Raw genomic sequence first — 22,428 nt, forward strand, 5'->3', positions numbered from 1 at the left:
AAATGCAGAGGACTACAAATTGTGTGTTTTGCATAGGTCTGAAACTTTCTCACCCTGAACAAAGAGCAAAAACTGGAGATTTCTGAAAATGAATATTAAGAGGAATGTTGGAAATTAAGACAGAGGACGTAACAAAACAACAAAGAAAACTGTATATTCCTTAGGTTGATCAAATCAAAGTGACTTGATGAGCCAAACATGTAGCATGCATACAAAGTTTTAGTTCAAAATCTGACAGGAAGAGTCACTTGAATAACATAGACATACATGAAAGGATAATATCAAAATGTATCTTTGAGAATATGGTGTGAAGCTGTAGATTGAAGTCACTTGGTTCCTGACATTGTACATTGGTGCTCATAAGATCCTGAGCTCCATAAGAGTTGCAAATGTTTTCAAAAGCTGAGAAGCTTTTAATTTCTCAAGATCTCTACTTCAGATAGGTAACTAATTTGAGGATCCACTAGAGCTCAGTCCTCATTGGCCAGGAATGGCTAATGACTACTTGGTGCTATTCACAGTCACAATCTGAGTAAGATACTTTGAGGTAAGTCTTCAGGCAGATGGTGACTTCTAAACTCTGCCCACTAGCTAACTCCTGGCCAGCCAATGAGAACATTGGTCTGTTAGGTTTCCACATGCACATGCAGACATACATACTCATGCATGTGCGTGCACACACACATTATCCAATTTGTACCAGATATTACAATAACTCATGATATCCACACAGACACTATCTGGAGTGTCAGCTTTTTATTCTGTATCAGCATGACTCACTGACCAATCAGATTTAATTGCATATATTATACTAAGAAGATATAATATTTGCATCAATTAATTCTGTCACAACGCCAACGACAAATATATAGGTAACTTACCTTGAAGTTGCCGGTTAATTAAAGCTGTTATCCCAGGGCCATCCCCCGTCTTTTTGACAATCAACATGGGCTTGTCCTCCCCATCATCGAAATTATTGGGCAGGTGACCATTGTTGCTTGCAGCCATTGTTTCACTCACCTGAACATAGGTAAATGATACAGATTCAACAAACTTGTTATGTATCATAACATCCCTAATATGAAAATCCAAGCATGTCAGTTAAAATTTGATTTACTTCACTCTTCAGAGTGAAGACCAGCAGGAAAAATCGATAGAATACAATTCATGAAACAATAAATTACAAATCTAACACACATCACTTCTAGATTAGTTCAACATATATTTATGTATACACAGGAGAGGGGTGAAAAACATGCATTCTACATGATGTGATCTAAATTAGGTTTGGATAGAATGAACATACACTTAGGCAAGCATTTTCAGTATGAGGATATCAATCACGGGATATTAATAATTCTTTCAAGTTTGTGAAAAACAACATTCACTACAGCACATTCATGTGAAATTGTCTCCTAAGGTATATTTAACACATGCTGTGTTTCAGAATTGAGTCAAGTCCCATCTTGAGGTGACTGGTTGTCATTATACTGATAGGTTTATTTTATTTTGTACCTTCAGTATTAAAGACAACCACAAGGACAAAAACCAAGAAACTTCTGAGAGATGTAAGAGGGCAAATACAAAACACCAAGACATACAAATCTAGCATTCAATGTATTGCAGGTTCAATACTAAATGCTGCCACTATTCTTGAATAATAAAACACCAAAACAAATCTGTCAGGAAAATGGCCATCATCACAAGACAGGAATTCATCCAACTTCCAAAATGGTGTATATTAAATGCGTCTCAAACAATGGACAATGTTGACTGCACTGATTAAAATTATAAAATATGAGAGAAAACTGGAAGATGAAAAGAAAAATTAAGATGTAGAGGATTAAACCAACTACACTAAGAGACAATTCACTCAATCATCATCACTCATGAAGTTGAGCCCTTCTTTAGAAGCTGCCAATTCTGCAGCCACTCAAGAACATCCCTGCATTTTATGGAACCTGAAGGTTCACTACCGTGTTCACAAGAACCTTCCACTGGTCCCTATCCTGAGCCAGATCAATCCAATCCATCCCATCCCATCCTATCTCTCTAAGATCCATTTTAATATTGTCCACCCACCTATATCTTCATGTTCCCCGTGTTTTCCTTCCTTCTGGCTTTCCCACCAATATATTGTGACATGGATGGCGCAACAGGAAGTAGGGATAACGTGAATTCTGCTGTCTCGCGAGTGACGTCACATACCCCCAGTCTTTTCATCATTACGAAACGCTTGGTAAACACCACCCAGCGGTGACATAACAGCAGAGCAACTGTGTCAGGCTACCATTGCAGCGGTGACATAACAGCATAGGAGTTGCTGCCGCTGCTACAGTAAGAGGCCAGTAAACACTCCGCCCCCCACAGTGACATAACAGCACTTTGCACTGTGACATAACAAGGGACACTGCTGTTAACACGAGGCAACAGGGAACGGTATAAAAAGCCGGCCAAGCAGTGTGTGAGCCAGAGAGAGTGATTAGGAGTGACAGCGTGGATCGTGAAGTTGCCGAGAGCAGTGGAATTCTAGCAGTCACCGAGCTCAGTTGTAGCAAGTGAATCGTGAAAGTGAAGAAGACGTCATAAGTCAGATGAAGTATAGCAGCCGTGAAAGAAAAACCGAACGCGTGAACAGAAGAGTTTACGTGTGATAATCTGTGATAACTGAGAAGATATTGGGAATGTGTAATTCAGTGACATTTCTATAGCTCCGGCGTTATAAATACGTGAAGCCTACTGAAGATAGAGAGAAGAGACTCTTTTCTTAAGACCATTAGGATAGGAAAATTATCAGACAAATACAGACTTTACCATAAATTTCGTTTGAACACATTTTAATCAGCCTGACTAGTTTAATGGGTATCCCAAACTATCAGAATATTGTACAATATTTCCCTCCTAACTGAACCACCAGTATCTAATGAATGCAAGAGATGTCATCAGTGGTTGATCTGTTACGTCGCAACCCACACTGATGATCCCCAATGATTTCATCTATGTATGGACTTGAGAGAAGAATACTGGATAAAATTTTGTATGAGGTCGATTGCAGTGATATCCCATGATAATTACTACAGTCAGTTTCACCACCCTTCTTGTGAACTGGTACAATAATATACTCCTACCACTGATCAGGCAATTCTTCCGTATTCTAAATAGTGTGACATGCTGAGCTATGGATGACGCCCCTCCCCCACCCCCGCCAGCCGTGATGCGCCGAGCAAAGCCGAAGCGAGCCGATGTTAGCCGAGTCCTAGCATCCTGGTCGCTAGGCAACGCGAGTCAACAGCGATGACGTCACCAAGGGTACCGCGGGTAAACAGGATTGCGAGAGACGACGGTAGTAACAGCGGTTACTACCGCTAGCGTTGCTAGCAACACAGCGCCAGGCAACAAGGGTGCTTATTACGTGGCCGTTTTCTGTATTGTCCGATCGAGGCTACATGAGGAGCAGCGAAGGTTATTCACAGTTAGTCCTGGAGCTACCGCCGAGCCAGTCCTCGAGCTACCTCCGAGTTAGTTCCGAGTTAGCCAGCAACCAGTCAGTTGTAACGTGGCATTTAAAGTGTACTATTTGTGATACTGCAGATAGCAGTAGTTCTAAAACTGTCAATTGGGTGATTGTAAGTGCGAATGTGGAATAAAATTCGCTACATCAAATACATCTTGAAGTTATTTTTGTGATACTGCAGATAGCAGTAGTTCTAAAACTGTCAATTGGGTGATTGTAAGTGCGAATGTGGAATAAAATTCGCTACATCAAATACATCGTGAAGTTATTTGTCGCGATATACGCCCGATATGCGACAATAGAATTAATTAGCTTATGGATCTTAGAACATAATATTTCACCTCCTGCTTGAATAAGTTGTCAGAATTTGATCAATATCAGGCGATTTAAAACTTTTAAATTTTTAAATAGCAATTTCAACCCCAAAAAGGCTAGGATCATGCACTAAGAGCAAAGATGTGTGTATTTCTATCTGCCTTTGTTCATTCAATAACTGGAAGAAGCAGTTCTTCCAACTATTCAAAATATTTTGGGAATCTGCAAGCAGATAACCATTCTCATCCTTCACTAAGTTACTTCTACGTTGGTAACCCCTCCTGAAGTCATTTATTCCTCTATACAGGTCTCTAATGTTCTTGGTCTTACTGTTCATTGAAAGCTCATCAATTTTGTCCTTCAGATATTTCCCCTTTTTATCCCTGAAATGTCTGCTGGTTTCACATCTTAATTGTTAAGATTATCTCCATTTTTTTTTCAGTTGGATCCTGTAACCACTGCAGTTTGGTTTGTTTCCCTTGGTCTAATAATTTTGAGCAGCCTTCATCAAACCAAGACTTATGTTTTTTCAGTCATAATAATGTAGACTCTCTTTGGCAAACATTTTTATATTTAATTATTATACCATGGCACATCCCATTAGTCGATGTGTCTGTATGTGTATCCATCTCATCGTCAATAGGCAAAGGCTCGGTAAATTGTGGTCTACTTTCATTGCTAAGCAAGAGCTGGGTAAACATATTCCCATGGCAAGAAATACATTTAACAACAGATGAATTGCTTGACACATGTGTCTTAGTACCCCCATCCCTCCTAGGTAACAACTCAGTAAAGATTTTATTGTAACAACAGTTCTTCGTTTTCTATGCGGTGCATGTCATATCAAAAGGAAGTAGGCAACTACTTCTTCCCAGAACTTCTTCCTTAATATGTACTAATCCCTCAAAGTGCACAAAATGTAAGCATAAACAATGAACGGATTAATTATGCCTCTGCTATGAATGGGGCATCTTGCCCACAAATGGTGGTTACTTCTGATTTAAACTTTTGTTTTCTTTGATAAAATCACCATTATCTGTGATCACTAAACAGATGAAACTCACTTTTTACGTATTTTAATTTTCATAATTAGAAATAAAAAAATTTGGTGGCTAAAATATTTTGGGTTTTGATTAATTTCCTACTTCACATTTGAGAGATGGCTTTTAGAGTTCTGACAATATCACTCGGTTATTTGTGGCAGAGAGTAAATATCCATATCCATGACATTGATACCAACATAATTAGTCGTCTAAGTCATAATAATTAATTTATCTGTTAATTTCAAATTTCTTTGTCAATACCTGATTCCTGGCTTGTGGGTGTCTAGGACAAAGAGTGCCATAGGAAGAAATTAATATTTCCTTGCTGCTGAGGGGTGAGAGCCACAGCAAAGCACCATAATACACCGATCTACTATTTTCTGGTGACCAAAACATTTGCCTGCCCTAATCAGAGAGAGTTGATGGCAGGAAGATGTATGCATTTCATGCAAAACTACAGTGTGATTGGGTACAACAACTAGGAAGCTACAAGCACAAAAAAATACATGAAATAAATTAGGACTAAGACCAGACCAAAGCTGCAAAATCCTCATCACTAGAAGAATGAACTAGTGGCATCTGAAAATAAAGAACATATAATGATAAGACCCACAGCCTTGTATAACGTGTGCATTTTGTGCCACCAAATAAAGCAGCTAACTAGGACACTAAAGCAAGTGTTATGCCATGGCATTAGCATGAAGCGTGAAGAGATGAAAATAAGTATAAGAAAAAATAGACAGCACAAAGTGGACTTCTGAGTGCTGTCGCATCTTTTATGGTTCCGAATGACTAGGCTCTGCCACTTCTATTTAGGTCAAGGAGAGAGGTCCCACATGTGGTGGGGATGATGCGACTCAAGGCTTCCTATACTCTGCTCCCTGCTGTATTCCCCTGGCTAAGCCAACCAGCCCAAATTGCTTGTCACTAATGAAGGTCACCAGTACCAACATTTGTGTCGAAAGAATGGCCAGATGACTTTAAGGAGAATATAGCGAAGTATGCTGAAGGGAGGAAGTGTTACTATTCAAGGGAGATGTGGAGGTGGATGATTCATGGGACTTTTCTATGGCTGTAGCATAGTGTGTTTGTAATCTGTGATGTCACATGTAAAATTACAATAATTCATCAGTCATCATCATCACACAAACAAATTTAACAAGTATACCAAGTTGTTAATTTCAGTTTTTCTAAAATAATAATACCTGAATACAAGTAAAATAAGTGAGACTTGAGGTTCTTACAGCACTATGAGGAGTGTATCTTCTGAGATGTGACACCGTGTAGTCTAGTAGAAGTTTACTGACATTTCAGAGGAACATAGCACTTCCATGTTATGGGTTCAGGAGTAAGCTAAGCTAGGCAAGCAAACAAGCAGACAGCAAGGAGAGTACATGCAGCTTGTTGCTCTGAAATGTTAGTAAACTTCTACAGACTACAAGACATCTCATCTCAGAATGTATAACTCTTCTTAAAAAAGCATATGTTTCCAATATCTGTCACCATGCAAAATCTTAGGACGTTACACTGAATGGTGCCAAAGTTATCCCAACCTCACAAGTTTGGATTATCATATAGAGATATTGAGTTTTCGGACTGGTTTTAAGATAATTAAGAAAAAAACGACGTTTCGGAAACTGGAAGTGTTTCCGTCCTCAGGTAAGGGAAAACACCTATTCTATTGGACAGAGCTAACCTCAATCACTGGACAACCGATGTCCCAAAACACAAAGGTTATAAACACCTGAGACAAGGCTAAGTCCATGAGAGCTAATACGAAAAATTACATTACAAACTGTTCCAAACACATATAAGCGTGAAACCAGGATAGATAGAGCCGTAGAAATTTATGTCAAGAAACCAAACTAATAACTAGGTCCATGACCTCATGGCATGGATTAGAAAGGAGAACTACTATAAAAACTAATAGTGTCTAACAAGCGTCAACAATTTAGAACCTAACATAAATCAATAAAAACATATATCATGTCATACAGATATACGTGAATTGGTGATAGGTTACATTATCATTGGCATAAGAAAACCTCCCAACTATATGAAATCAATCAACTGGAGGATTTTCTCAAGTCATCTGTAAATATTTCTGACTAACAGCATATCTTCACCGCTGTGGATAGTTCATTCAAGAAAATCTTCAATAAGCAGAAAGATGTTTATATTTGCAAGATTTCCCATCTCAACAGTGAACAAAATAGAGCCCCTTCTACCCCAGCCTCAGCATCTAAGAAATTCATCCTCAATCGATCCAAATATATTTTAACGGACTCTGAAGAAGCAGTCCTTATGAAGGGTTTGAATTTTTCGGTAACACGTCCACACTCAAACTTTGATATAGCATGTGCGGTGCAATCTGTTGTTTTGAAGCTTCCACAGACTAAGGGCATGGAATTCAGGTAGAAAGCTAGATCCATGCTAGAGAAGTCTAAGTCTTCCAGGCCTAACATGACCACGAAGTAACTGAAAGCTGTAAAATTTTTGAGACTTAACAAGGAAATTAGGATTCTTCGAGCAGACAAAGGCAACTGCACAGTGGTCTTGGACGAATCTGAATACAAGGATAAGTTAAACACGTTGCTAGAGACCGGGGTTTAAGAAACCTTGCCCAAAGACCATACAGCTAAGGTGGAGAGGAAAGTACAGAAACTCCTTTCAAAATACAAAACCGCTCTTCCGACCGATCTAAAACACAAGCTTAGTTAGTTAGTTAGTTAGTTATTGGAGAGGGTGGGTTTCCCCATGCACTGAGACCTGTATTGGTCCATTGTGCTTCCCTCTTGATTTCTACCATTCTCCATATCCTACGGGTACTGGTGCTTACCATCAGTCCCGCCCAGCGAGCGAGACCGGCTCTACTAGCTGAGAGGTATCTATAATGCTTCCCCCATCTACAAGAGGTATTAGAGACTGCTGCTGGGTGGGAAACGTCCATTAATTTGGCTCAGTGACCTCCTTAGGAGATATGAGGTTCTTTTACGTGCCGTAAAGCTACGACATGGGACCCACGGCTTGAAGTCCCTCCCAGAGGACTTGGTCCCTGAATTTTTCCGCCCTTAAAAATTCGACGACCTCCGCCGCATATTTGAACCCGCGTACTACGAGTCATGAGGTGGGAACGTTACCTCTAAACTACGGAGGCCGCTAAAACACAAGCTTACTCCATACCACAGCAAACCTCCACATCTACATGGTCTTCCCAAGATTCACAAAGCAGACATTCCTCTGAGGCCTATAGTAAGTTCGATTGGTTCCCCTTGCTATGCACTGGCCAGCTTTCTCCATAGGATACTCAGTCCGTTTGCTGGTAAATCCGACTCTTTCGTTAAGAATTCCAGCGACTTCGTACAGTTAAAGAGACCGTTAACCTTCATTCTCGAGATACTCTCATTTGCTTTGACGTCGTCAGTCTCTTCACTAATGTACCAGTCGACGAAGTCCTACAAATCATCGAAAACAAGCTCCATGACGATGTCACACTGACGGAACGGTCTGTCTTGCACGTCGAAGCCATCATGGAGCTGCTGGAAGTCTGCTTGAGAACCACCTATTTTCAGGTCGATGACAAGTTCTTCCAACAGAAAGATGGCATGGCTATGGGAAATTATCTCTCGCCCATCGTTAGCAACATCTTCATGGAGCATTTTGAAAAACTAGCTCTTGACTCAGCACCGTACAAACCATCATTGCAGCTGCGATACGTGGATGATACTTTTGTAGTCTGACCCCATGGTCCAGAGAGATGACAGAATTTCTTCGACCACCTCAATAGTTTAAGGCCTTCCTGCTTCACTATGGAAACTGAGTCAGACAATGCGATCTCTTTTCTGGACGTTCTGGTCATCAGGAAAGAGACGGCACTGGTCACACAAGTATACAGGAAACTCACCCACACTGGCCAATACCTCTACTTCAAATCTAACCATCCGCTACATGTAAAAAGAGGTTTGATTAAAAGTCTCTGCTACAGATCCTTCACCATATGCCAAGATCGACAAGATTTGGTCAAAGAAATTAACAACCTGTGACACGATCTGCAGTTGAACGGTTATCCCAAAGGCTTCATTGACTCGGTCATTAATTCCAAGGGCAGTAGTCGTCCGAAGAAAGAGGAAAAACCTGTGTGTTCTGTATAAATTCCATATGTGAAGGGTGTTTCTGAAAAGCTTAAATGGATAGGTAATCGATATAATATTAGGACCATCTTCCGAACAAAACACACTCTTAGGAACCCTCTTATGAAAACCAGACTGAAAAGATATCCGCAACAAATGGCACAGTGCATCTATAGCATTCCCTGTGAATGTGGCAGAAGCTACATTGGCGAAACAGGCAGACCTCTGGCCGTGCGGCTCCGGGAACATAGGCATAACCTCAAAGATGGTCTTCTAGAAAAGTCTAAACTAGCTCAACATGCCTATGAAGAGGGACATAGGGTAGGCTAGGATGAAGACAAGATTTTGGATATTGAATGCCACATCAGGTATAGAAAATACAAGTAAGCGGGCCATATGGCATGCTCGGCCAACCCAGTTTGGACTTTTCTCCCATTTGGATCCCCATTATCAGCAATGAAATCACCAATTCAAATAGAAGAGCTGTATGACATGATATATGTTTTTATTGATTTCTATTAGGTTCTAAATTAGATAGGATTAGTTTTTTACTAGTTCTCCTTTCCTGTCCATGCCATGGGGTCATGGACCTGGTTATTAGTTTGGTTTCGTGACATAAATTTCTATGGCTCTATCTATCCTGGTTCTACGCTTGTAATGTATATTTTTCTTATTAACTCTCATGGACTTAGCCTGGTCTCACGTGTTTATAACCTTTGTTTTGGGACATCGGTTGTCCAGTGATTGAGGTTAGCTCTTTCCAACAGAATAGGTGTTTTCCCTCACCTGAGGACAGATACAGATCCAGTTTCCGAAACATCGTGTTTTTTTTAGATATCTTAAAACCAGGACGATGGATAAAGTTCGAAAACCCAATATCTCTATGTGTTATACACCATCGTCATAATCCTATAGTAACTACTTGGATTATCATAATTGTATTACTGTTGTTGTACCATGGTAAGAGATGACCTTCAGATGTGTTCTGTTTGCGCAAGCTTCCCAGTAGTCAGTCAATTAGTGCATATGTCATATTCATAACTTGATCATGGAATGGATGGGCCAGCACACACACCAGATACTGGCAGTATCATAAAATGAACCACAAATGTAAGTTCTCTTTTTGATACTATTGTGTGACGGTAAGAATGTTGTTATAGGCGCATCAGTTTCAATGGCTACATGAGCCTGGAAGACATTCAAGGTGAATTAGTCTTCAAAAAATCCTGTATAAACTTATTTAGAAACAGACCTGCATGAGACTGAAAAGCGGTCTAACACTAGGTACAAAGCCCAATAAAAACGGTGATAAATATTCTATTAACAAAACATATAACTAGGGCCCGGATTTTAAATGACCAAAATTTTTTTAAATTATAAAAAAAATCCAGAAAAGTAACCAATAAAATGGCCGAAAATCCAGAAAACTGACCTATAAAAATGACCGACAAATCTAGAAAAAATTATGAAAAAGTTAAAAAACGACCTAAAATTGTGTCAGGTCATGGAAAATCTACTAATTCTTTTGAAATGTATTTCTGATATTTATTATCAGTGAACAAAACGTTACTCTTTTAAGTTTGTCCTCGTTTTTATGTTGAAAATTAAGCAATATTTGATCAAAATTTAAACTATATGTTTTCATACGATTTTTTTCCACCGCGTTCGACCGCTTATCAAATGTACATATACGGTATATATTCCAATATTTAAGTGCCATCTCATTCAGGTTGCAATAGATGAGTCAACATGTGGAGATTCTCAAAGGTGAGTAAACGCCTACTGTCCGTCAACACATTCTTGTACTTGGAGAAACTGCTTTCCACATCTGCAGATACAGTGGGAGTGTACTTAAGTGTACCAAATCACTGGCAGTAAGTTCCTCTTCAATATTGAAAGTGCTAAAGTACTCTCCTGAATTCGAGAAATGCTGCATAATGTTTCATAACCTGAGTTTCTATCTAGAACATGTTTCATTTTTCTTGACACCATTTTACCAATGTCCCCTGACATTTTCTCCAAATCACTGACTATTTTTTTTTACCAGAGAGAGCGAATTTTCTAGCGTTGTTCCTTTCTCCTTTAAACATTTGATTACTTCTGTCAAGGAACTGAAATTTGCCTTTATGAAGGCCAGCTGTCCTTCCATTTCGCTGCACGAGAATTGTTCCTGAGCAGCTTCAATTGCCCTCACATCCTCCGTCTCCACTGAAACTACAGTGTTTTTCACTACCTGAAAATGATCGCGACAGTAAATTGCAGCATCAATCCATGTTCCCCACCTTGTGATGACGGGTTCCAGGGGTAGTGGAACACCAGAAGCCATAGACTTAAATTGCATTTTACAAGCCGGAGCCTTGACGAAAATCTTCTTCGTCCACGACACGAGAGCATCCATTTGAGGAAAATGTTGACCTCACTTCCTCCGTCACTCTATGCAGTGCATGAGCTAGGCAAGTAACCGATTACTCCTCCTGGTAACATACTTCACCAGATTTGTAAATATAGTTATTTAGGTGGTAACTATTTTATTTTTAATGTTTAATTAATTTTTGAATTTGTTTAATGAAATATATCATTCCACGTTATATTGTGCAATAGAGTACATGCTGACTAAATGGTTGTGCAGTGTGGTGTAACTGGTGAAGTTTTATAATTCCGCGGCTTCCCTTTTGTTCGAGAATGTATGATGCAAGCTTACTGGAGTTAGTGAATCAGGACTTCATCGGGAATCAACAGCCAATCAGAACTGTTAGTTATTGAGTATGACATCACACAAGTAGTTGCCTGATGGATTGCGCACTCTATGGTGAAACACAAGGTTCTGAACAATTTCTGAAGTCAGACGTGTTGTAAGAGTTCCTCGTATATATGGCATAAACAAAGAATATTGTTGTGTTAAGATCCTAACTTTGATACAAGTTAGATGTGTCGAAACAGAAGGTTCTGAAAAATCTCCCAAGTCAGACATGTTGTAAAAGTGCCTCGTTTATAACGTATTAACAAAAAAAAACAATACTGAGCTAAAGTTACATGTTTATCTATTAATGTAAAAAGAGATAAAATTATAATAAAGTGATAAGTGCTTAGTGACATGTGTTGTTTTCGATTTTGTTGACTCACTTGTTGAAACAAGGCCCGTATAAGACTCTGAGATAGATCCAGTGCTCTCCGACTACAGATGGCGCCCAACATTTACTACTACAACTTGATTTAAGAGTCCAACATTTGACAGTAACAATAGGGTGACCTAATTGCAGCAGCCTCTGCAAAAGTCGTCACTAAGGTAAGAGGAAGTCCAAGCAAGTGAACACTAAGAGAGGATACACCACCGTGTTAATCTACGAAGGCGCTACAAAGCAGCTTGAAGTGTGCAGCTACATAAGCATTAACCCTTAAAAGCGTGGGCGGCAGTAATAAACTCAATAACATAGTCTGTATATAGGACAATAAAGACCATAAAACAAAAACAAACATGTAATACTCAGGCTGGAGCTAAAAGGAAAGTGATTATATAAATTGCTGGAACTCTTGTACTATGAAGGAATGCCACGATGTTGGGTATTTTACCACAATAATTTCCAAGGATGTCACACAATGTGCCTTGAAGATGAAATCTTTGTCATATTTTGGGAACTGTAGATGTACATGTAGAACAGTAAGCAGCAGATAACATTAAACACAAAGTGGTTCCATGTAACTCCTACAAATGACCATGAGTCAGATGAATGTGAAAAATATGAAGTTGTCGAAATTGATCCTCCAGCTCTCTGACGAGGCTGAAGGACTGCCGTGTTTACATGTATTACTTCACTGCCTGTAATCTGTTGTTCTTTGAAGCGGTCCATTCATCTTGCCAAGAGGATAAAGTTGTGTGACAAAGGTAAGCATGAACATCACCACTGAGAGCTCATTCTGACAAGCAGGTTTCCATGAGAGGTAGTCTCCCTAGAAGCTTCATTCCTTAGCAGACTTGTTTGACCAGGTACACACCAACAATTAACAGACTTCCTTGCCTTATACAAGTGCAAGTTTTGGCATAGAATTTCCACAGTCATCAAGTGTGCAGCTATGAAGACTTGTGAGAGTATTCAGGCAGTCTGCAGAGGTGACACTGTCAAGGTATTTGATGCATATACAGAAGAGCTTAGTGCATGGCACAGAATTTGGCTATAAATATTGTGACATGATGGCTGAAGCCGGAACGGTGGAGCCGGAGCAGACGTCCATTGCTGAGCAAGGCATCGGAAATCACATTCCCGTTACAACAAATAATAGCAAAGAATAACACTTAGAAAACAACTTAGGCATTAACATGTGGATTTTGAGACAATGCATTCATGAAGAAATGGAACCCCTGGAGGCCGTGACTTCTATTCGGGCAGCGTGGCAGTTATAAAAGGCAGTGGATTAATGAATTCAAGTACTGTGTATAAATGATGCCCCCAAACACATGGTGTTTACCTAGCGCTCTTTGCCGAAGACACTTGTCTGCACACGACAGATCTAAAGGTGGGTTTTGTTCTCAGAAAACTCCAGTGTTGTCTAAGCTCAATAGAGACATGGGGGTGAGCGATCTAATATTAAAATAAATTAATATAAGACTCAGGGGATTTACTTTCCTCGCATTCATCTACCGCCTGAGTTCCATCATACACTGAAAGAACGAAACATTCCATTTGTAAATAGTCTAAAATATCTCGGTATAATCTTTAATAAGAAAAAGTTACACGGAGAATACACAGAGAAATGATGGAAGCCAAGGCCTTCAGATCATTTAATAGGATACATTCCCTATTCAAAAGTAAGCTACGAAGCAGTATCATTAAACTGACCCTCCACAAAGCACTCATTAAGGGTATCGTAACTTATGCTTGCCCCACCATCTACTGAAATTGCAGTGCCTGCAAAATAAAGTTCACTGCACAATTGGAAATATTCCAAGCTGCACACCGGTTCGTGATTTGCGCATGGCTTTCAAAATTTCGTACATATATGATTATAATGAAATTACGCAGGCAACAAGCATAAGTCACATAAAATCATGAAAATGCAAATGTTAGAATCACTGAACAAGGCTAAAAACTTGATGGCAGTCAAACATACGACCGTTCAAGCGATTAGACTGCTGTTGTAGCAAAATCTACTGATGTATGCACATGTATGTAAGGGGTGAACCACAAAAACCGGCCCCCCACTGCGACATTCAATGATCTATTGTGCTTCAGAAGCTACTGATAGGGCATGATCTGTTGTACTGAGCCTGGACTGACAGAGGCCTTGGTATATATTGTATACTATATATATATATATATATATATATATTGTACACTAGGCCCCTCAAAGTCATACAATTTAATGCGAATGGCATTGCGAGGCAGCGCTATAATCTCAGTAAACAGCTGCAAGACCTGCATGCAGATGTCACTCTGGTTTCATAGACAGATCTGAAACCACATGAGAGGTTCTTTATTCCAAATTAACACTTTAATGGAACCTATTGCTACCCGGGGAGAAAAGGTGAAACTGCCTTTGTAGACAGAAAAGGCATTCCCCACATCCATGTAGACTTACCACCTCTTAGCTCAGTAGAAGCGACAGGGGTGTTGGGAATCGTAGACTCAGCGAGATGCGATAACGCATGCGTTGTGGGTACACCAATCCCGGCGGTGACGTAACAGCATAGAAGCTGCTGCTGCTGCTACGGGCAACAGGCCAGTAATGTTGCCCCTCAGTTGACGCAACAGAAGAGGAGCTGTGCTAGGCAACGGGCAAGAGTATAAGAAGCCAGCTAAGGACAGCGTGGCAGTTGTGTAGTGTGCGTTTTGTCGAGACAGTGAGCAGTAGAAGCCGACAGAAGAGAGTTGTGTTGAGTGTGTATTGCGCCGAGACAGAGAGCAGTGGAAGAAGACAGTGTGCCGACAGAAGGCAGTGTGTGTTGAGAAGCGAGACAGAAGACCATATGTGTTGAGAGAACCCAGTGGAAGCCGATGAAGCCAGTGTTCGCTGACAGAAGACAGTGGAAGCCGGTAGTGTGTTGTGTTGAGAGAAGACACTGGAAGCCAGCAGAAGGCAGTGTGTGTCGAGAGAAACCAGTGGAAGCCGCGCGGAGAGCAGAACAGTTCTACTGTCTAGTGAGAGTTGTTAATTGAAAGGAGCGATTGTGAAACGACTTGTTCAACATTTTGTGTTATAGTTACGTTGAATTGTAGTTACAGCGTCGAGCCAATGACATTTCAGACATCAAGGGTGAATCTCTAGCTTCAAGAGCCATATATAGCACTGAACCACACAATTCCATCCTCAAGAAGCCAGACAAGTTGATGGTTACAACTGTCACTGAGTTACACACTCCCAATACCTTCTCAGTTATCACAAACTATCACTGATTATCACACATTAACTCTTCTAATCACGCAACCGGTTCTTCTTCTTCCACGGCTACTATACTTCAACTGAACTTATGACGTCTTCTTCACGCTCACATTTCACTCGCTACAACTGAACTCGGTGACAGCTAGACTTCCACTGAACTCCTTAAGCATTCCAGTTTCTCTTATAAACCCTCAGCCGAACAGTGGGAAATGCACCTCGCTTCCATGTTGGGTAATCGCCGTGTTTACCGATTGCCTAGCAACAGTCGTTGCACGGACTCTCCTGTTGCGTGAGGTCACAGCCTAGTGGGGAGGGGTGTTTACCGAGCGTTGCGAAGTTACGAGATGAGTGTCACTAGCACTTCTGTTGCGCAATCTAAGCATTCACAGAGTTGTGGCCTAGCAAAGCGCCGATACAATCTGCATCTCTTACGTTGCACGCGTGCCTCTAGGCCTCTTTGGCTCAACAATTCCTGCACAGGGCCAATAAGCCACAGTATGACCGGGAACTGATAAGCCACGTACTGAAGTGTCATAACAATTGACATGTACTGTAGTTTATTCCAGACAACACTCAAACATATGAATTGGGAAAATCTAGAAACAAACATCTCTCTGGAAGCATGTTTGGCTTCTTACACAACAGAATAAGCCTAGGTAAGAAGGCACATGAAGATAATTAGGTTCTCCATTGCTGAGTGGGTATGCAAGAAAGTCAGTGCTTGCTTATGAGCATAACTCATTTCATTACACTTTTCAAAGAGATGGAACTTGAAGCGACTTGGAGCAGAGTCTTGGTGAACAGAAATTCTTGTTCCTCAAAGATGAGTCACCCAGTCAGCATGTTTCACATTTCAGTCTGGTCGTTAGGAAAAAGGGGGGAATGTTGAAAACATATATTGATTACTACCACATAAATAAAACGCACGGACAATTATATGAGTAGATGGACTGGTAGCCCTACATTATAAAAGGCAAGGTCCAGGATATAAGGTGCCTGAGTCCAACTCAGGTGAGTGTTTGTGCCTTTTTTGAGTAGTAAAAGGTCAAATCCGACACATATGTCGGTGACCTGTGTCATCAATTACAGCTGCAACCAAAAGAATATTTCAGCACTAAAATTGCCCAGCAAGATGAATAAGGGAGGTAACTGTCATACAAGACTTGGCAGATCACCTGCAGATATTGGTACTGCTAGATAGAGGTATACATTAGTGAGAGAGAGAATAAGTAAGTATGTATGCACAGCAATAACATGAGGAGAGCGGGGGTTAACTGTTGTATAGTAGATGCAGTCCTTTACTAAGATAAGTGTCGCCCATGCGTTGACCCTGTCACCATCATGGTGGTCATATTGGTAGACAGTAAACCAGCACAAATTTACTGTATAGAAGGGATGGAGATGTCTCTCCTGAAGACAGTTTACAGCTAAGTTACAGGACTGGATTAAGACCTTCAGATCAGGATACCATGTTCAAAGGCCATTAACATTCCACTGAAGTAGTTACACAAAGAATGATCAGGAGAAATAAATATCGATGTTACAAAATTACTACCTTTTGATGAGAGATTTTCCCAGTCTTCCTCTGGGTTTGCTGCTTGGTGTGTTTATGTGGTGTGCACAGGAGACAGACGTGTCTGAAGGCGGCTCAAAGTGACCTAGAGCATAAAAGTTAGGTAGGCCAATTTTATTCATGTGTAGTGCTGCAATGTCAGTTGTAGAAGGGTTGGATAAAAGGTAGTGGCAACACTGCTATGACATGAAAGATATGTCAGGTGGCACAAGCGCCTTCTGTAGCAGAAGTTCAGTTGAAGTAGTGTAGTGAGTGGCTCTGGTTGTGTTTCACTGAGTTGCATTGTGCATCGTCTTGAAGTGCAGGAGCCCAGTTCAAGCACACTAACAACATGTTTACGAAACAAAAACAACGCTCCTGGATAAAAATTGAAGTTGCACGAGGTTGTAGTGCACAAAACTGTTATCAGGGACTGTGAGAAGCATGTGGTGATGCTGCTTTGCCATATCGCACAGTGGCACAATGGGTGAAATTGTTCCATGAAGGGAGGGATGCCATGCAGGACAGCCGTCATTCAGGACAACCCCATGTTGACAATCACACAATTCAGTATCTTGCTTCTTTGCTGGAAGGGAGGGATGCCATGCAGGACAGCCGTCATTCGGGACAACCCCATGTTGACAATCACACAATTCAGTTTCTTGCTTCTTTGCTGGATGTCGATAGTCGATGGGCTGCGTGGGAGTTAGCTGCTGAGGTAGGCGTATGTCACAAAACCATGCTTCACATTCTGCATGATATTCTTGGATACCGCAAAATTGCAGCGTGTTGGGTACCTCATACAATGTCCAAGGTGCAACAACGGCAATGTTATGCAATTGCAAAGGACTTGTTGGACTGGTACCAGAGGGAAGGAATGACTTCCTTGGAAGGATCGTCATTCTGGACGAAACTTGGCCTCGCTCATACAAACCGCACTTGAAGCGACAATCAAATGAATGGAAGCATTCTGGCTCTCCTAGTCCAAAGAAAGTGCATGCTACACAGAATAATGTGAAGGCGATGTTCATTGTGGCATATGACACTGATGGAGTGATACTGTACCTCACTGTACCTCAACGACAGGCAGTAAACGCTGTCTACTACTGCAATTTCCTGCGTAATCATCTTCGTCCAGCACTCAGGAGAAAGCGACGACACTTGTTGGCAATGAACCCCATCATCCTTCACGACAAGGGCTTATACTGCTGACGCTGTTAAGGATCTCCTCGCCGCTGGCAATGGGAGATACTGCAACATCCGCTATACTCATCAGATATGCATCCGTGCAATGATTTCTTTGCCGGAATGAAAGAACCACTGCGAGGGACACGTTACAACACAAGAGAGGAGATTATTCATGCTGTAGGGCGGTCACTGCTGGACATCAACAGAAGTGGACGCGCTGATGGTGTATGATGCGTTCCACAAATTTGGCAGAAGGTGGTACACATTGGGGGCGATTATATTGAAGGAATGTAAGTGTGTTTACCTTAGGCAATAAAGTCATTTCAGAACTATAGAGGTGTTGCCACTGCTTATTAACCAACCTTTGTATGTATATGAAGTGTACTCAGCGTTCACTGTGAAATCCTAACATTTCTTGTAAAACAGAATGCTCCATTGAATATGTGTATGTACGAGGGGAAGTCAATAATTATCCGCAATGCAGTTGTATTTTTGTTTCTGTCGTTTTGCACAGCATCGCCATGCGTGGTTTCCTTGTCATTATTTCTGTGCAGCTTTGATGTTGCTAGGTCAGTTCCATCATTGCTACTTTGCCGTTAATCATGGCTGCTCCTCTTTCTCTTTGCACCAAAGAAGAGCAACGTTCAGTGATCCGGTTTTGTGGTCGGAAGGTGTATCAGGGGCCACAATCCATCAAAAACTTTCAGCACAATATGGGAACAGTGTTTTGCGGCAACGGAGTGTCTACGAATGGATTGAAAAATTAAAAAATGGTTGCACAACATTTGGATCGCTGTCTTCTTAGAGAGAATCATCACTGGTGACGAAACATGGATCCATCATTGCGAGCCGGAGAGTAAACGGCAGAGTATGGAATGGAAACATCCACAATCGCCCAGCAAGAAAAAGTTCAAAAGCCAACCATCCGCAGGAAAACTGATGTTTACAGTTTTTTGGGACTCACAAGGCCCAGTACTGGAACATTATCAGGAGAGGGGCACAACAATAAACAGTGCTCGTTACAGTGAGATGCTTACTGACAGGCTAAAGCCTGCAATTCAAAGCAAACGCCGAGTACTACTGTGGAAAGGTGTTGTGTTGTTGCACGACAATGCCCGTCCACATACTGCTGCCCACACTCCTGAAACCCTCCGGAAACTCAAGTTTGATGCAATGGCTCATCCTCTGTATAGTCCTGATCTCGCCCCTTCTGACTACCACTTGTTTGGTCCACTCAAAGAGGAATTAAGGGGCCGTCGATTCACCTCGGACCAAGAAGTGAAGGAAGCGGTGCATGCGTGGCTCACTGCTCAGCTGAAAATCTTCTTTTCTGAGGGCATCAGGAAGCTTGTGCAACGATGGACCATGTGCGTTGAAAAGCAAGGGGACCACGTTGAAAAATGATGTTAATGTAAGTTTTCTATTTGTATTGAAATAAAATTTATAGCTACATTGCGGATAATTATTGACTTACCTATGTACATACAATGGATGATTATCTAACGACCTGTTGGACATGCTAATGGTCACATAGCCACTGAGCTCTACTAGGAATATTTCCAAGATCAACGCCAAGCAAAACATAAAATACTTGCCAGTGTTGATATCACTGACTCAGAAGAACTGGAACATATAAGCCGGTTCCTGCGGACTGGGGAAGAGAGAGCGAGAGAGAGAGAGAGAGATAGGCAGAGAGAAAGAGCTGTCCAGACACCTGATATGGAGGAGCACTTCCTGGACCATGTGATACGGATGTAGGTGTCAGCACAAGACAAGTGGGGAAAAATTAAATGTTTTGCACATGACCATTTGGAAAATACTGCATGAAGAGTTGAATTTATCTTACCATTTACAAGTGCAGAGTTTCACACTCAGGCTAGAGTAGAGCTGGTCAACTTCCAGAGCTGTGAGACTCAGAATGACTACCCTTGACCAGTAACATTTTACCAGACAGGCAGTCAGTCATGAGTTGCAAGTGAGGAGTAACGGTTTGTGGTTGGAATGTTAACAGCAGCTACCTAGCAACGACTAGTGATGACAAAATAACAAAAAGGAGACTGCATGTACTGTAGTTGCAATGATTTGTAGAGGGTGTAAATTAGTATGATAATCATTTGCAGTTACGAGTTAAAAGTGTCTAATAAATCCAAATCACTCCATCTAGTCATTAACACATGAAAATATTAGGTGTATCGCAAAGTTCCCGGACTAGGTAAGAAAAGAAATGCTGGCTTAATTTACTCAATTTCGGCTGTCATTCCCTTCAAAATAGTCTCCTTGGGAACGTATATAGCAATCCAATCTTCTTTTCTAAGCTTCAAAACCACCATGGAAGTCACTTTCCTTAATGCTGTTGAGTCCCGCTTGCGACTCCTTTTGGATGTCAGGCACTGTTTCAAAACGCATTCCCTTCAGATTCATTTTCAATTTGTGAAACAAAACAAAATCACAGGGGGCTAAGTCCGGAGAGCAGGGATGGAAAACAATAACCACATCATTGTTAGTCATATGCTGTGGTTCTCAAGGACAAGCGGGTGGGTGTCCCAAGATGTTACAGTAAAAGTCAGAGTTGACAGTAGTGTTAGGAGAAACAAATTCAATGTTGAACAATCCCCTTCATTTCGAGAAAAACAATGAGCATGCTCTTTGTTGAACTCCAGACCTGCTGCATCTTTCTTTGTTCTTGGTGACTCTCGGCTCTTCCACTGCGACAATTCAAACTTTCGTCAGCCATTATGATCCTACAGATAAAAAGCTGGGTCCTCGTTAGCCTTCTCTCGTAGCTCAAGACGTACGTTTATGAGCCACTGCTTTTAACCATATATCAACGGGGAACAAACTTCGCGGCAATGAAGCACATATTAACATTTTCTGTTAAGATCTCCTAGCAAACTCTATAACTGATCCCAATGGTGTCTGTGAGCTCATGGATTGATCGGCGACGGTCTTCCTGGATGAATACTCGAATTTATTTTTTCAACGTTTACTGTCGTTCTGCTGGCACTTGGTCACGCTGAACGTTCATCATCTTCAACTGATACACGACCGGCCTCGAAAGGTGAGTGCCATTCAAAATGCGCTGCCCGGATTGAAGAATGTTCAAAAGGCTCATGAAGCATATCAAGGGTTTCGGTTAGCGAATTTACGAGCTTCACGCAAAACTTGATGCAAGCTCATTGCTCGATTTTGCCATCCACTGCAGATCAAAAGAAATACGAAGTCAAAAAAGCACTTGTGTAAAAACAGTGCATGTTCACAGCGCAATGTCGCATGGCAGACTGATGCAATAGGCTTATGGAAGTGACTTTGGCCTTCCCTCTCATCTTCTTTCACTTGGGCAGTTACAGCAATAACAGGTCTACACAGCTTCAGGTGACTTGTGATTGATTATACTGTAGCTCCATATCAGCAAGTTACATGTCAGGAAGGCACAGCCAACCCAACAGCTGCAAGACTATCAGAGTGTTTATGACATTTGGTCCCTGAACAGGTGTAAACTACATGTCTCATATCTGGCTGTACATGTACTTGCATATACAGACAGTGAGAAGTGTCTAGTCAAACTTAAACTCTTAAGATCCCAAGAGGGACACACAAGTTTAAGTACAGCCATAGCCATGGAGACAAAAACACAAAAGTAGGAAAGATCCCTGCTGCTGAGGCAGGTGTTTCTCATTACAGGGGACCTGGAATAACAAGAAAAATTAAGCCTAGAAGAGGAAAAAATGAGAACTGTTGTGTTTAAGTGTTAAACACAAACAAATGTGCTAAACCAATATGAAAAAGAGATGTTGAATATGGGGATGATGTGATATGAACATGAGCATTCATTCATAGGTGACCAGTAAGGAAACATAAAGATAAAGAAATGGAAAATATGATATAGATATAGATATATGATATAGACAATGCAAGCCCCCTGTATAGGGTGAAAATGACGGAAAAAACGTTTGAGAGCCATCGCTGCATTCTCCTATAAGGATAATGACAACCTACCTAAATAGGTGTTCATACTGTTGCCACACTTGCATCCAAGTAACTAAAATTGGGTTCATAACCTATGGTTAACTAACTTATATTAGGTGAAACAGAGTAAAGGACACATGAGCCCTATTTCCTTCTGAAGATTAATGAGGAAGTCTATTCCATGTAAAGGTACAATTTCTAAATTCTGAATTCTTGCAGGGCAAATGGCACCTGCACCTGTACCCAGGCCTTGAAAAGAAACTAGTTCTGATATTGACTGGAGCAGGCCATCTACAACACTTCAAATACTGCGATGTAATGACTTACTTACTTACTTACTCACTC

At 41.1% G+C, this 22,428-nt stretch overlaps 1 protein-coding gene across 1 annotated transcript in view; it reads right to left on the reverse strand.

The window, feature by feature from the left end:
* The window catches only part of LOC111875582 (popeye domain-containing 2-like), a 100,819-nt gene that overhangs the window by 53,226 nt on the left and 25,165 nt on the right, over positions 1-22,428 (reverse strand). Inside the window, exon 4 of the mRNA XM_023871933.1 lies at positions 882-1,020. Coding sequence (XP_023727701.1) covers positions 882-1,020 — 139 coding nt within the window. The remainder of the gene's footprint in view (positions 1-881; positions 1,021-22,428) is intronic.

This window comes from Cryptotermes secundus, unplaced genomic scaffold, assembly GCF_002891405.2.
Source record: "Cryptotermes secundus unplaced genomic scaffold, Csec_1.0 scaffold1950, whole genome shotgun sequence".
Taxonomy (NCBI): Eukaryota; Metazoa; Arthropoda; class Insecta; order Blattodea; family Kalotermitidae; genus Cryptotermes; species Cryptotermes secundus.